Consider the following 14,758-nt stretch of genomic DNA (forward strand, 5'->3'; position numbering starts at 1 on the left):
CTACTAGACTATTATCTAATCTATTCCAATAATTGACATATTCTTATTACTGTTATCTCAGTTAATTACACTAATAAATATTTTAATTTTCAAGTCAGGATATTACTTCTGTCTCTTAACATACTCAACAATAAATAATCTGTTATTATTATTATTTCTGTTTCACAGACAAGAGCTGTGAGACACAAAGAGGCTGTGTAACTTATAAAAGTTGACTTTTTAATTGTGGGAATAAGTTTCAGGTCCTTTTTAAAGCGAACTTTCTTCTCTATTAGATGTCTTTTGTCACATTCTCAGCTGTAATTTTAGAAATGTCTGTATCTTTACTCCTGCTCACACTGTATTTTGATGTCACGAGTTACTATCTTAACACTTCTTAGAACAGTGCTTGGCATATTGTACATAGCATTATCAAACATGATTCCCAAAGGAAAAAAATAAAAACATAATTTCTATTTGTAGATGATATACTATACCTAGAAACTCAAGAGATTCAACAAATACCAAGATTTAGCATAGTGGCAGCATAAAAAATAAACCTGTTTATAAAATAAATATAAAAATTGATGTTCTATCATATTGAGATACCACTTGACACACATGAGAATGGCTATTATACGAAAAACAACAGCATAATCCCTAAAAGAACAAGCAGTAAAAAGAAGAGGGAGAAATTAGAATGATGTTTAACTCCTGGTGCAAATGTAAAATGGTGTAGCCACTATAAAAAACAATGTGGACATTTCTTAAAAAAAAAAAAAAAACACATAAAATGTACCTTCTTCTATGTTTAGAACATAGAATTATATGATCCAGCTATTTCATTGCTAAATTCATAGACTGTAGTTCAACAACATATAGCTTATCACTAATCAATGTTATTTCTGCAAACTAACGAGAATTCCTGACAATGGCCAACTACTTATTCTGCTTCTTACTTTATAAACCGTATTAAAAAGGCCAAAGTTCGTATCTTGGGTAACATGCATCTGAGTCTTCCAGGCAGCTGTCCTCACCTTGGCTGAAGTAAATTCTTTTTTTTTTTTTGAGACGGAGTCTCACTCTGTTGCCCTGGCTGGAGTGCAGTGGCACAATCTCGGCTCACTGCAAGCTCCGTCTCCTGGGTTCATGCCATTCTCCTGCCTCAGCCTCCCGAGTAGCTGGGACTACAGGCGCCCACCACCACGCCTGGCTAATTTTTTGTATTTTTAGTAGTGATGGGGTTTCATCGTGTTAGCCAGGATGGTCTCGATCTCCTGACCTCGTGATCCGCCCACCTCGGCCTCCCAAAGTGCTGGGATTACAGGCATGAGCCACCGCGCCCAGCAGTAAATTCTTTAAAATTTTATTTTTTTGCCCCTGCTTCTTCCTTTAGATTGATATTTCTGGTGCTGTAAGCAGGATTCAGAGGGACACCAACCATTCAACATCCCTCTTGAACTCAGAAACTAGCCAATGAGAACTCCTTGTATTCTTCCAGCTCCCAGTACATCATTGAGTGTAAGGGGTGAGTCCTCCTGAATTCAGATCTCCCTACTATTTCGTGAGGTCAAGACTTTGCTTGAGCTGTTCTTTTCAACCCTCACTTTCTAGAAAAAAGATTTCCATTTTTGGCTAAAGTCAGGAGATTTTAATTTCAATATTCTTAACTGCTTTCTCTGCTTCTGTCTCAAGACAGAAAATCTGGGTTATAATACTGGCAGTCTAGCCCTGGTGGTTTTACTTCTTTTGTTCTAAAATTAGGTAACATGCTTTAAAAAACACAGCTGTTTTAGCCTGGGCGACAGAGTGAGACTCCGTCTCAAAAAAAAAAAAACAAAAAAAAACCACACACAGCTGTTTTCTATTGCTTCTAATTTGAACTTGACTTTTTGGGACCTTCAAATCAAAAGGTGCATGGGAGTGAATTCTCTCATCCCAAAGAGAAAAGGCAATTTCTTTAACTGACTCATTTGGGTGCTCTAGGCAACTAGACACTTTGTAGAGGTGTTAGGATGATTTTCAATGCTGTGTACCAGTTTCACAGGGTCTTCCCAAAAGAAAAACACCTGCAGAGACTTTTAACTAAGCTGGAAGGTAAACATAAGCATTGCTCACCCAGCATTATAATCAGCAACTCTCAGTTGACACCTTGAGGAGTGATGCTCATACACAGCACACTTAGACCTGGTACACTGTTCTGGCCATGATCACCTTTGAAAAGTTTCTAAATTATGGAAAACTGATCATCAAAATCATTCTTTTCCTTCTAGGTAACATCCCTTAGAAACATAAGCTGAACTTATGTATAATACCTATAGAGCTTCATCTTGCAAATGCCTGGGTAAATGGACCGACATGACTTCAGATGACCCCAAAATGCAATGACAAAAATGAAGGTCTTATGACATTTCTAAATTAATATATTTCCATGCACAATTGGAAATGGCAGGTTTTAGAATGAAATTTAATGAAAAGCCTTCTTTCTGTTTTGCCTGGCTACATTCTAATAAGAGATTTCAAAGTACATTTTAAGAGGGCTCTTTCACTTCCTCAAAAGAAAACCTTTTAAATGTTCAAACTGCCTGTTTGATTGCTGCAGAATTTACAATACATACTTTAACTTTTTCGAGTCTTTTCTTGGACTCTCGGAGATGTAAATCTTACCATGTATTTGAAATGTTAACATTCAGAGAATTAGCAAAACAGCATTCTAGCTGAGATCAAATTGGAAAAAAAAAAATTGAAGATTTTTTAGACCAAACCTCAAAATTTTATTTCTCAATGAATTATCTCTAGCTTAGGCAAAATATATTACATACATAATAATTAATTACTAATGTATTTGTTTTTATTATTTGATTTTTGCTCTTGACCTTCTGGAGTCCACATTTGTAAACTTGTCTACTCCCATAGACAGCTTTCCTTCTCCTGTTTTACCAACCATTTCTTAAAATCTTGTGTCTGGCCTTTGTGGGTAGATGGTAAGCTGAGAAGCTGAGATACTAAAAAATGTGGCCTGAAAATATAGATTGCAACCCATCTGCAGTAAACTGTTCTTAGGAGAAGTTTTGATTACAGAAGAGCTACAATTTTTTTGTTATTTCTCTGAAGTTTTAAAGTCATACAGGATTTCTTGGATTTGGCCTCATGAATGTTTGTGTTGGTTTTTAGTCACGAGTTCAGGTATGCCTTTAACTTAAAATTTCAGTTTATATTTAGAGTGTAATAGAAACTTTTGTTGTTTTGTTTGTTTAGTCTTCTCTCTGGAACTAAATAAAACCATATACTGTGGTTTGGAAAAAAGAAAACTATTTACTGAAAAATTTCAAAGAGAAACGGCTTTGAATAGTGATTACCCTAGGCCTCCAGTAAACAAAAATGCCCCATCTCCAAAATTCTTGATGTAAATTCTTGATGAAAGAAAAAGACAAGTAAAGAAATGTTTTTGTCTGAGCATAGTGGCTCACACTTGCAATCCCAGCACTTGGGAGGCAGAGGCAGGCAGATCACGAGGTCAGGAGTTCGAGACCAGCCTGGCCAACATGGTGAAACCCCGTCTCTACTAAAAATACAAAAAATTAGCCAGGCATGGTGGCAGGCACCTGTAATCCCAGCTACTTGGGAGGCTGAGGCAGGAGAATTGCTTGAACCCGGGAGGCGGAGGTTGCAGTGAGCCGAGACCACTTGACTCCACTCCAGCCTGGGCAACAGAGCAAGACTCTGTCTCAAAAAAAAAAAAGGAAGAAATGTTTTCTATTTACCTGGGTAAAATCTAATTTTAAAAAATTTAAAAGCTCTACAGTCAAAAGTCCATTTATTTAAAATTGACAGGCATATATATATATACACATATATACACACACACACACATACATACATACACATATTTTATATATATACACACACACAACATACATATATATACATATTTGAGGCCTATGGTTTTCCCATATAAGGTCTTTAGTGAACTGAATTTCTCTCTCCCTAAACTAGCATCTCTATGTGCCTGTTTCTTCTCTTGCCGACATGACTTTTGCCAAGGATAATGTAAAACTTTACTGGCCTTTTGGAAAACAAAATCTTCTCAAACTGTCTCCTCTGGAATTAATTCTTCCATTTACTTCTATCTGTCTCATGTTCCACTTAAAACCTTTTTTCCCTATAGAGGACAACTAAAGGAAACTTCTAGCAGCCTGAGACCCCTTGAAGAGCACAGATAAAGCACCACAGGCTTCTCTTTTTTGGCAGGGTACCTCTGTTTTTCCTCATGGAGCCCCCACAGTTGTGGGTAAACAGGTTCTTTTGAGGTCTGAAGCTCTACTCCCTTTTACAATGAACTCCTTCTCTAGGGCTTTTAGATACAAACATAAGTAAGTTATATGTTGTGTCTACATGTATATATGTCTATAAATGTCTTTGTGTATTATCTACATGGTACTGAATTAACTTAAAGATAACTGCTCATGAATTAAAAAAATAAGCCCAATATTTTTAAGAATATGTGAATTGAGTAAATCTTTTGGTAAACATGACTAGTTTAATATTGTTAGTTTAATTAAAAAAAAGTCTTTTGACTTCTCAGCAAAATATGTATATATTTAAGTTTATTGCTTTTATGATATTTGCCCAACACAGTAATATAAAAATGGATAAGAGGAAGTTTAACTTTAGATGAGTAGATTAGTCTGTTTCATGAGATTTTACAAAAATAATTGTTAAGAATAAATAAAACATGTAAATGGGACAAAAGTTTATAAGCTTACAATACTAATTGTTTTGTAATGTGTTTAGTTTAAACAGTTTCTCAAATCTTTACGGAAACTATACTCGTAGACTGTTGCTAAGCTATATTAAATGATGGCTATTCATTAAACATCTAAGTTATCTCCAAGTAAGACAAAATGCTAAGATATTAATTTTTAAATATAAGTTTAAGCTAAATATTTTTGGTTTCTTCACAGAAACAAAAGATATTTAGATCTGTTGTATGTTCTATTCCACATTAAAAATGTTTCCATTTAAAATCCTATGTTTCTAAAAATTATAAAATATATATTTATAAAATTTTAGTACATGACTAATAGTTAAAATTGCTTACTTCTCAGGCTTTCACTATAAATAAGATTATTCGAAGTTAAAATTCTGCCTAAGATTAATAACTAAAACTATTGTTAAGGAGGGAAACAACTTTACATACACTGTACAAAGAAAATGTGTTTCTTGATGAAAAAAATATTTTAGAAACAGACGTGAGGATGTGGCTTTTCTTAAAGAAAAGGCAATTTTGCTGAGTTTAGAGGTTATTTAAAAAATACATAAAATCGAGAGAAAAAAGATAAAGAAAATGAGGTAAACTTAATGGATATAGAAAGCTGGAGAAAGAAAGAGGAAAATAAAATTTTAAGGGGTTATAAAAGGTTTATAGAAATCTTGTATGGTCAAAGCTGATTGAGATTGAATACATCTGTTTATAATGCTTTTCTAAAATTAGCTTTAATATTAATAATATAAAAATAAAATTTGATTTTCTATTTTTATGAAGAAGATTTACTCCAAATTTGTTGGAAGGAACCATATTAGATTTTCTTGGCCAGTACCTGTGCCACTAAATTGAAGGGTAATGTCTTTTAAAATATCTGGTCACTGATCTCTCTATACATAGAACCCAGCACTGGACAAATTCTCTAAACTTTTCCACAGGCATGGCCACCAATCTGTTTTAGATTAGGATTCTATTTGAAAAAAATCTGCTAATTATCTGCCTGGCTTTCAAAAAACAGCTTCATTTTACTGGAAAAAATGTTTTTGCCTTGGTGAGGTGTCACCTCCCATGAACATATGATCAAAAATATTTTTATAAGCTTAGAAAAAATTACTGATAAAACTGTTACATCCACTGCAGCTCAAAAAAAAGCTACTGATTCACTGACTACGATTATACTAGACAATCATATTGCTTTAGGTTATATATATTACCTGAGCAAAGATATGTATGTATGGTGGGAAATATCTTTTTATTGTGTACACATAAATACTTCCTACGAAGTAGAAATTTTTTTAAAAAATGAGTTGGCCACTGTCACAAATCCTCCACCCTGCACAAGACAGAAACTGATGTTTTCATGAATGTTTTGTAATTTACGTGTTAATCTACCACACTTTCTTGTAGAAATGTATTTATTTTTCTGCAGGCATCATAAGAGAGACATTTCCTCTGTCTTTTCCCAGGTAGCATTCCCAAAGCTAAGCCCTGGGATTCTGTTTGAAATCATGCTTAATAGAACAGACCTCAGAATCTTACTACACTCACTGTGCGAAATATAAAAGGTAAATGAGAATTTTCAACCAATGGAATATAAACTATTTTTTTCTAAAATCTACCTCTTTTCTCTTAGAAAACATTTTTTTTTAAATCTTTCAAGCTCTAATGATAAAATCCATTATACAATTAATGAAAAACTGAAGTTGAAATAACTGAACATATATATTGAAGGTGACAAAACACGGGGTGAAGTAGTGCTGACTGGAACACAGATGTATTAGACTCATGTGTCAATCACTTGAGATTCTCCCACCCCCATTCTGCCCACTAACGTACATGATCATCACTCTCCCAAAAGACACTGCACTTGCCCCCTGTGTGGCAGATGTGTATTTTGCTTTGCAAATTTATACACTCCCTCACTAGGGTGGATCTTTCCTGTACTTTGAGACAGTTATTCTCCTTCACAAGCCTGAGAGAAACCAGAGGGCAAGATGCATTTGTGCCTTTTCCCCTCAATACCAGCACCTGATTGGTTGACCACCAATGTGTCTGCAAGAAATGAAAACTAGGATTGAGGGGAAAAAAATCTTAATGTTAAAGCAGTTAGCTTTTTAGAGGAAGGGTGTATCAGGAAACTGCTCTCAGCACGAGGGCATCCAGCTGCTCCCCTGAGAGGCTCCACCCAATACTTCAGGCTCTTCTCTGAAAGGAGATGACCCAGGGGCTAATGTTTGCTAGACACTCCAAGAGACATGGTCCTTGTGGGTATCTGGGATCATCTCCACAAAGTTGTAATACCTGGACCAGGAAAATACAGGAGAGTGGCTGAGGACACATCACCCTGCAAAGGATCCAAAGACATTCTGGGAAGGCGCACGTGCCTAGAGAAGATGAGAGGAGACGCGCAGTGTCAGGTGATTACTCTTTGCTTTTCTGTCCTGTGAAATATGCACAAACAGACTAACATATTAAAAAGAGCCACCTACGGCTCTGTTAAACAAAAATAAACAAAATGCCACATCCGTTTTAAAATTAAATAAAGAACTGATAGTTCCTAATGTGATTTGGAGAGGGATAGTTGGCATTTGGGAATGTGGGAAAGAAATTGGAAATTTAGAATTTTATACGGTCCCTAGAACAGTTCGGCTGGGAGAACAGTTTTAGATTTGAGACCCTGCTTGCCAAACATTTGAAAAATGCAGAGAAAACCAACGACCCTGTGGAGCATTAAAATAATTAAATAGCTAGCAATTAGGCTGAAGTGGCCATGGTGCCCTGGGATTCTGCCTAAGGAAACCTAACTACGTCGAAGGAATTTCTGGTAAATTACTAACTTTGAGAAAAAGTAACAACAACAACAACAAAACAACTTAGGCTTAACCAACCACAAGCTGCCAATAAAAAGCTCTAATTACATAACCAGGACATTTCCACCGGAGGGCTGCAAATACAATACGTAACTGTAACCAATCAAATATTGAATCTGGTTTGCTTCCTCATACCTCTTAAAAAAAAAAAAAAGCCTTTTGTTCCAAGACCCTCCTTTGAGCCCCCAAACAAATCATAGCTGGGTGTTCTCTGATTCATAAATTGCTGTTTGTGCAAATAAACTATTTGTATTAATCGCTTCTGGCATTACTATAAATACCTCAGACTGGGTAATTTATAAGAGGATTAATTGGCTCATGGTTCCACAGGCTGTATAGAAAGCATAACACCAGCGTTTGCTTCTGGGGAGGCCCCACCCAGAAAGCTTAAAATCATGGACGAAGGTGAAGCAAGAGCTTGAAAAGGAGGCAAGGTGGGGTGCTGTACACTTTTAAATGATGAACTTCAGGGAACTCACTCACTATTGAGAGGACAATGCCAAGAGGAATGGTGCTAAACTATTCATGAGAAATCCGCGCTCATAATCCTTCCACCAGGCCCCACCTCCAACATGGGGGATTACATTTAAATAGGAGATTTGAGCTGGAAAACACATCCAAACTATATCCTAAAGTTGCCTCAATTTAGGCTAGGGTGGTGGCTCATGCATGTAATCCCGGCACTTTAGGAGGCCCGAGGCGGGCGGATCACCTGAGACCTGAGCTCAGGGAGTTCGAGACCAGCCTGAGCAACATGGCAAAAGCCCGTCTCTACAAAAACAAACAATCAAAACAAAACAGGCGTGGTGGCGCACCCCTCTAGTCCTAGCTACTTGGGGGCCTGGGGTGAGAGGATCATCTGAGCCCAGGAGGTGGAGGCTGCAGTGAGCCGAAATGCACTTTAGCCTGGGCAACAGAGTGAGACACTGTCTCAAAAATAAATAAATAAATAAAGGGCCACAATTTTATTTTTAAAAGGAGAAAGGAGGGACTAGGGACCCCACGGCCCACTACTTCTTCCACGGAGGAACTCCAGACCCTAAATGAGGATTCCCATCTTATGACACTTCCATCATTCCCACACAATCTGGAGGACGGAGACTCGAGGTTGCGGCACAGAGCTGCCCAGAAAGGGCTCTGAGCTGGGGAGAAATTCGAGTTTATGGACAAAACAAGACGTAGGGTTTTGGCTGCTGGCTCAGCCCCTAATCTGCGATGGAGGGAAATGAGGATTGAGCTGTGGCCGCGGGGACTTGGGGATGCAGACTCCAGAGCGACCGCGAGAAGGCCCAGATACCACCGCAGCCGGTTCCGGCCGGATTCAAACAGCCTCTTCCCCATTCTCGGGACACCCACTCCACGCACTCACCATTTCCCAGCCTCCAGATGTTCCGCCGTCCTCCCTATGGATCTCCCAGTACTTGCAGGTCACAGGATAACAGAAGCTATGGTAGAGTCACCGAGGAACTCCAAGAACGGAGGAGATGTAACAGTGGAGACGCGAACTGGGATCACAGCCCGGAAGCTAGGAGACAAAGGCCCCGCCATATTGAAGAGGCCGCCTCTTCCTCTGTAGCTGCGCACCTGATTGGACAGCTTCACGCTAGCGCCAGTGATTGGCTAGGGCTCCAGGCCCCACCCATTTCAACCCTAAGTGACAGAAGATGTAATCAGACACTGGGCTGAATGAGGCAAGAGTGATAGGTTTTTGCCTGCAGCATATTCAGGCGAGTCCTCCCTGTGCTGGGGGCCTGGCCCTGCCTGAGAGACATTTGTATTTAACCTTGCATATATATCACTTTCTGATTATATTTACGTGTGTGTGTATATATTACATTCTGAATTACAGTTATGTGTATGCTGCAGACCCTGTCTCAGCATCCTGTCTTTCCCTTTAGCTGCAGGAGATGAAAGTCCTCCAGGAGATGCAGCTGTACTAGCTGGTTGCAGACAGTTATCACCTTCAGTCTGTGAAGTAATTTTGGGTCTGCTTCCAATTAATGGAGTGTCTCAGTGAGACTGAGTGGTGAGGGCCTAGCAGATTGGTTAGAGGTGCCACTCACCCAGACCTCCCAAAACACGTGTCTCTTTCCCACCAAAGCTGAGCCTGCCTGAGGACCTAAACAAGCATAGAGAACCAAGATGGGACCCTAGTCAGGGATAGTGCTGGGCTGTGGGGTAAAGTCAGCTAGGTCAGGGCCTCCAGGTGCGGGGAGGAGCCGGCCTCTTCTGTAGGGCCCCGGGCAAGTCACTGCCCTCTTTGGGCCTCTGTTTTCTTATCCAAAAAATGTAGGGATGATGAGCCTCACAGGGTAATGATGAGCTTCAAAGGAGAAAAGAAATTTGAGAGTGCTTGTGCCTGGCTCTTCCTGAGAGAGATGATGATGATAACAATGGTAACGACTACATATAACTTGAGTCCTCACGAGACCCAGTGAGGTAGGTGTGGTTCCCATCACACTTTCAAGTTGAGAAACAGTCTCAGGGAGGCCTGGCTGCATGCCCAAGGTTCCACACACAGTGAGTGTTGCAGCAGGGAGTGAATCTAGAATCAGAGCTTACTGCAGGTGGCAGGAGCACTGGACCAGCTTACTCACACCAGTTATCCAGGGTACCAGGTCAGTGTAACTGGGCATAACTGGGTGAAGGGAGCCTAATATCACCGACCTTGTCCTTGACCCTGGCAGGTGAAGACACCCAAGTTGGCCACCCTAGAGAAGAAACCACAGAGAGCCCGGATGAGGCTAAAGCAGCAAAAAGGCAGTGTCCCTGTGATGGGGAGGAGCTCCGGGGAGTCAGAGGGAAGAGCTCCTCCCTCCCAGCTGGAGGCCTCCACATCAAAAGAGTAAGGGGCCTTTCTCCCTCAGCCCTTCCCTCCTGTGGCAACAGTCCCTGAAATGCCTCTATAAGAGAAATCAGAGTAAAGGCCTGGAAGAGCTGGGCTGAGTGGATTTGGGAAATGGTGGCGCTAGGGACCACATAACATTGTGACTTGTTAAAATCTCACCACAGAGTTAACAAGGGAACATGGGGGTGCTTCATGTTTTTGGAGGCCAGCTAGGAGGAGGGGAGAGAGTTGGGGAGAGGCAGCTGCGAATCTTTGGCCTTTTCAAGTAAAAGATGTGGATAGGAGAGTCCAGGAGACAGGGGCTTATGAGATTTCAGGAACAGGCCTTGAATGGACACCCAAAAGTGAGTACTCATCCCCATCACCACCCGATAGCACAGGGTGTTGCTGACTTTCACCTCCCCACTCTCTCCCAATGTTGCCCCAGCTGCTCACCTTCCTTTTCTTTCTGGGTGTTATATTTCCCTAGAAGTCAGCCAATGTTCATCAGAAAGGCCTCTTGGACCCTGACTAGGTCCCCTCCCCACACATACTGCATTATTGCCAGGGCCACCAGGGTCAGGGGATGTGCACAAAGCAGGACTTGGGTCTGCATCAGGTTCTGGGGTTCAAAGGGGACAATGGGAGCTGAGGCTCAGGGACCTCCCACCCCAACTGTCTTTGATGACAGACATAAAAACTGAGGGCTCCCATTAAAAAAAGTGCTCAGCCAGGCCAGGCACGGTGGCTCACACCTGTAATCCCAGCACTTTGGGAGGCTGAGGCAGGTGGATCACCAAGGTCAGGAGTTCGAGACCAGCCTGGCCAAGATGGCGAAACCCCGTCTCTTACTAAAAGTACAAAAATTAGCTAGGCATGGTGGTGGGCACCTGTAATCCCAGCTACTAGGGAGGCTGAGGCAGAGAATTGCTTGAACCTGGGAGGCAGAGTTTGCAGTGAGCCAAGATCACGCCACTGCACTCCAGCCTGGGCGACAGAGGAGGCTCCATCTCAAAAAAAACAAAAACAAAACAAAACAAAAAAACAAAAAAAACAAAAGTGCTCAGCCACATACGAGCTGCCTGCCCTTGGAGAGGCCTAAGTTTACTGTCCTTCTGTTGGCACCATCTGAGGGAGAGTCTGAGTCCAGCTCAGGCAAAACCTCACTGGGCTTTGCCAGCAGGCACCTCTGCAGCTTCACCACTCTGGGAACAGAGACTGATGGCTGATGTGGAATCTTCAACATTCATAGGGAAGAGGGGCCTGATGCCTCACTCACAGAGGCAGCCGTGAGGCTCTCATGAGAGGAAGTTTGCCAAGTGCTGAGATCTAAGGGTGTAGTCCTGGATTCTCTTCTCCCAAGCCTCAGGATTCTGGTTCCAGCCCTGCCCATCCCAGGCTCACTCCCATCCATATAATCCTTTCTGGCAGGGTCTGCCATCACCAAATAACTGGAAAATGTGCCCAGGATGGAGGCAACACCCTGTGCCGTCAGGTGGTGATGGGGATGACTACTCACTTTTGGGTGTCCATTCAAGGCCTGTCCCCTGAAATCTCATAATCCCTTGTCTCCTGGATCCTCCTATCCACATCTTCCACTTGTCCCTCCCTTTAGCTGCAGGAGATCAAAGTTCTCCAGGAGATGCAGCTGCTTCAGCTGTCTGTAGACAATTACCACCTTCAGCCTGTGGAGCAATTTTGGGTCTGCCTCCAGTTAATGGAGTGGCTCAGTGAGACTGAGAGGTGAGGGTCCAGCAGATCAGCACAGGTTACGGAGAATATTTATTTTGGGTCAGCTGCCAAGATCCTGTGGCCATGGCACCCTGCTGCATGGTGACCCCTGGGGCCCAGCACTCCAGCTGGGCAGGCACTGGGAAGGAGACTAGGGGTGTGGCTCTTACATAGAGGCCTCACATCTGCCTCTATGACTTGTAGCTACAACCTGTCCTGCTAGCTGGATCGCTTATCCCAGTAGGCCAGCAACTCCTTAAGGCCATGGAGAACATGCCATGATGAATCTTAGGAGACACTGACTGCCTGGACCAGCAGGAGCGAAGTGCCTTAGGGCTCAGTGACATTTGGGCTAGGCATGGGATCCAGGTGTCAGACAGCTACACTGGGCCCCCAGCTTCACCACTGACCAGCCCTGTGACTGGGGCAGAGGGCTCACTGCTATGGTACTTGAGGCCCCATTGTCATAAATATAACGCACACTGCCAATTCCTTTTTCTCATTTATCTGTTTATTTATAATCAACAGGTACTACTGATCTCTGTTGGTGTTTTTATTGAAAATTAATAAGCATGTGGTACATTTTTTATCATTCTTCCTCATGATTTCTTTACTATATGATTCTTCTCATGTGTGGTACTTAAGAGTAGTTAAATTCACAGACACACAAAGTAGGAGAGTGTTTCCCAGGGGCTACAGGGAGAACAAGGAGTTGTTGTTTAATGGGTACAGTTTCAGTTTCAAAAAATTTTGAAACTTTTTATATATGGAAATGATGGTAGCAAAATAATGAGTGTACTCAATTCATCTCAACTGAAACCTTTAAAATGGTTAAAATAGTTAATTTTATGTGTATTTTAACATAATGTATAAAATTATTTTAAATTTTTATATTATTTTTTAAGAGACAGAGTCTTGCTCTGTTACCCAGATGGGAGTGCCGGAGTGCAATTATCGTTTCCTGCAGCCTTGAACTCATGGGCTCAACTGATCTTTCTGCCTCAGCCTTCTGAGTAGCTGGAATAACAGGCACATGCCACTGTGCCTGGCTAATTTTTAATTTTTTTGTAGAGAGAGGGTCTCACTCTATTGCCCAGGCTGGTCTAAAATTCCCAGCCACAAGTGATCCTCCCACCTTAACCTCCTAAAATATTTTAGGCTGAGCATGTTGGCTCATGCCTGTAATCTCAGTGCTTACATATCTACAAATATGATGTACAAAAGAAAGTATATGTAAAAGTATACACACTATATAATATCATTTATGTAAAATCCAAAAAGAATATAAAATTGAGGTTTTGGTTTTCAGTAATAGTGGAGTAGTTTGTTGAACACTACTCTTACAAATAATGGTAAAATCTGGATACAATGTCATATATTGTTATATAGAAACACACATCTATATATCATACATAGGATATATGTGGGGATAAGAAGTGAATGATAATTTTAGCTGTGCCCACTGAAAGGGAGACAGGTATTTGAATTTGAATCCACCAAATTAACTCCCTCTTCAAAAATTAACAACGCTCTTCAAAGAAATACAACAGGATCCAGAGTCTCTGTAAGCATTATTTATAGTTTTTAAAATACAATTTTAAAATTTAAGAGACATGAGAAGAAACACAAAAATGTTATGCATACACAAGATAAAACATAGGCATTAGAAGCTATCCCCAAAATGTCCAAGATGTTGTTATCAGCAGTCAAGTATTTGAGAGCAGCCATTAAAACTATACTCATGGGGTGAAGAAAAACATTCTCATAATGAATGAATACATGTGGAATCTCAGCAGAGAAATGCACATTATTAAAAAGAACCAAATAGAAAGATAATGAAATTTTTAAATAGTACTTTTAGGTTGATTCATAGTTTAGAAAAAGAACAATAGAAATTACTCAATTTGAAAAAAAGAGTAAAAAAAGTTTGAAGAAAATGAACAGAGTCTTACCAATCTGTGGGCAGATTGTGTCCCAGAAAGAGTGAAGGGACCGAAAAATTAAATGGGGTGCAAAAGTAACAATTAATAGCTGAAAACTTGCAAAAATTGGTCAAAACCCCACATTTTATATCCAAGCAGTCAACAAATTCCAAAAAGAAAATCCAACTAAAATCATACAAAGGCCATATTGTGATTTAAGAAACTGGCCAGACAGGGCTTCCAATTGACTTTCTAAAATTTCTAATTTTTACTAATTATAATGATGGAAAATAGGTTATCCTTGAGAGATTTATCTAGGAGAAAGTCTCACATATCACACAGAGATGACTAAGGGTTATTAAAGGCAGATGACTTTCTAGCCTTGTTTTAGAGTTTTAATTTCTTACCTTGGAAATAAATTTGTTTCTTACAAATCTTGTAGTAAAAGTGATTCTCCAGAAAGATGTGCCCAGGATATTCTCTCCTGCTGCATCCTCCCTGCACAGAATTGAAGCTGTGCGTACTTCAATTTCAGAAACGTACAGTATGAATTACTTAGTTAATCTGAAAAACTAAAAGAAAAACATGAATTAAGATAATTACTGTTATGTTCCTTCAGCAAATTACTAAAAGTGGTTCCAGAGAGATATTTAAAAATGAATAT

The 14,758-nt window shown here is 40.3% G+C and overlaps 1 protein-coding gene across 9 annotated transcripts in view; it reads right to left on the minus strand.

The window, feature by feature from the left end:
* ZNF736 (zinc finger protein 736) overlaps positions 1-14,758 on the minus strand; it is a 47,777-nt gene that overhangs the window by 31,948 nt on the left and 1,071 nt on the right. For 4 of the 9 annotated variants that reach the window (XM_055293046.2, XM_055293044.2, XM_055293043.2 and 1 more), the window contains exons 2-4: positions 14,502-14,666; positions 8,984-9,264; positions 7,046-7,128 (exon numbers count right to left, since the gene is read on the minus strand). In XM_055293046.2, coding sequence (XP_055149021.1) covers positions 7,046-7,084 — 39 coding nt within the window. In that variant the 5' untranslated portion in view covers positions 7,085-7,128; positions 8,984-9,264; positions 14,502-14,666. The remainder of the gene's footprint in view (positions 1-7,045; positions 7,129-8,983; positions 9,265-14,501; positions 14,667-14,758) is intronic. The other 5 variants (XM_063608916.1, XM_063608915.1, XM_055293047.2 and 2 more) reach the window with 3 other exon arrangements.

This window comes from Symphalangus syndactylus, chromosome 9, assembly GCF_028878055.3.
Source record: "Symphalangus syndactylus isolate Jambi chromosome 9, NHGRI_mSymSyn1-v2.1_pri, whole genome shotgun sequence".
NCBI classification, from domain to species: Eukaryota; Metazoa; Chordata; class Mammalia; order Primates; family Hylobatidae; genus Symphalangus; species Symphalangus syndactylus.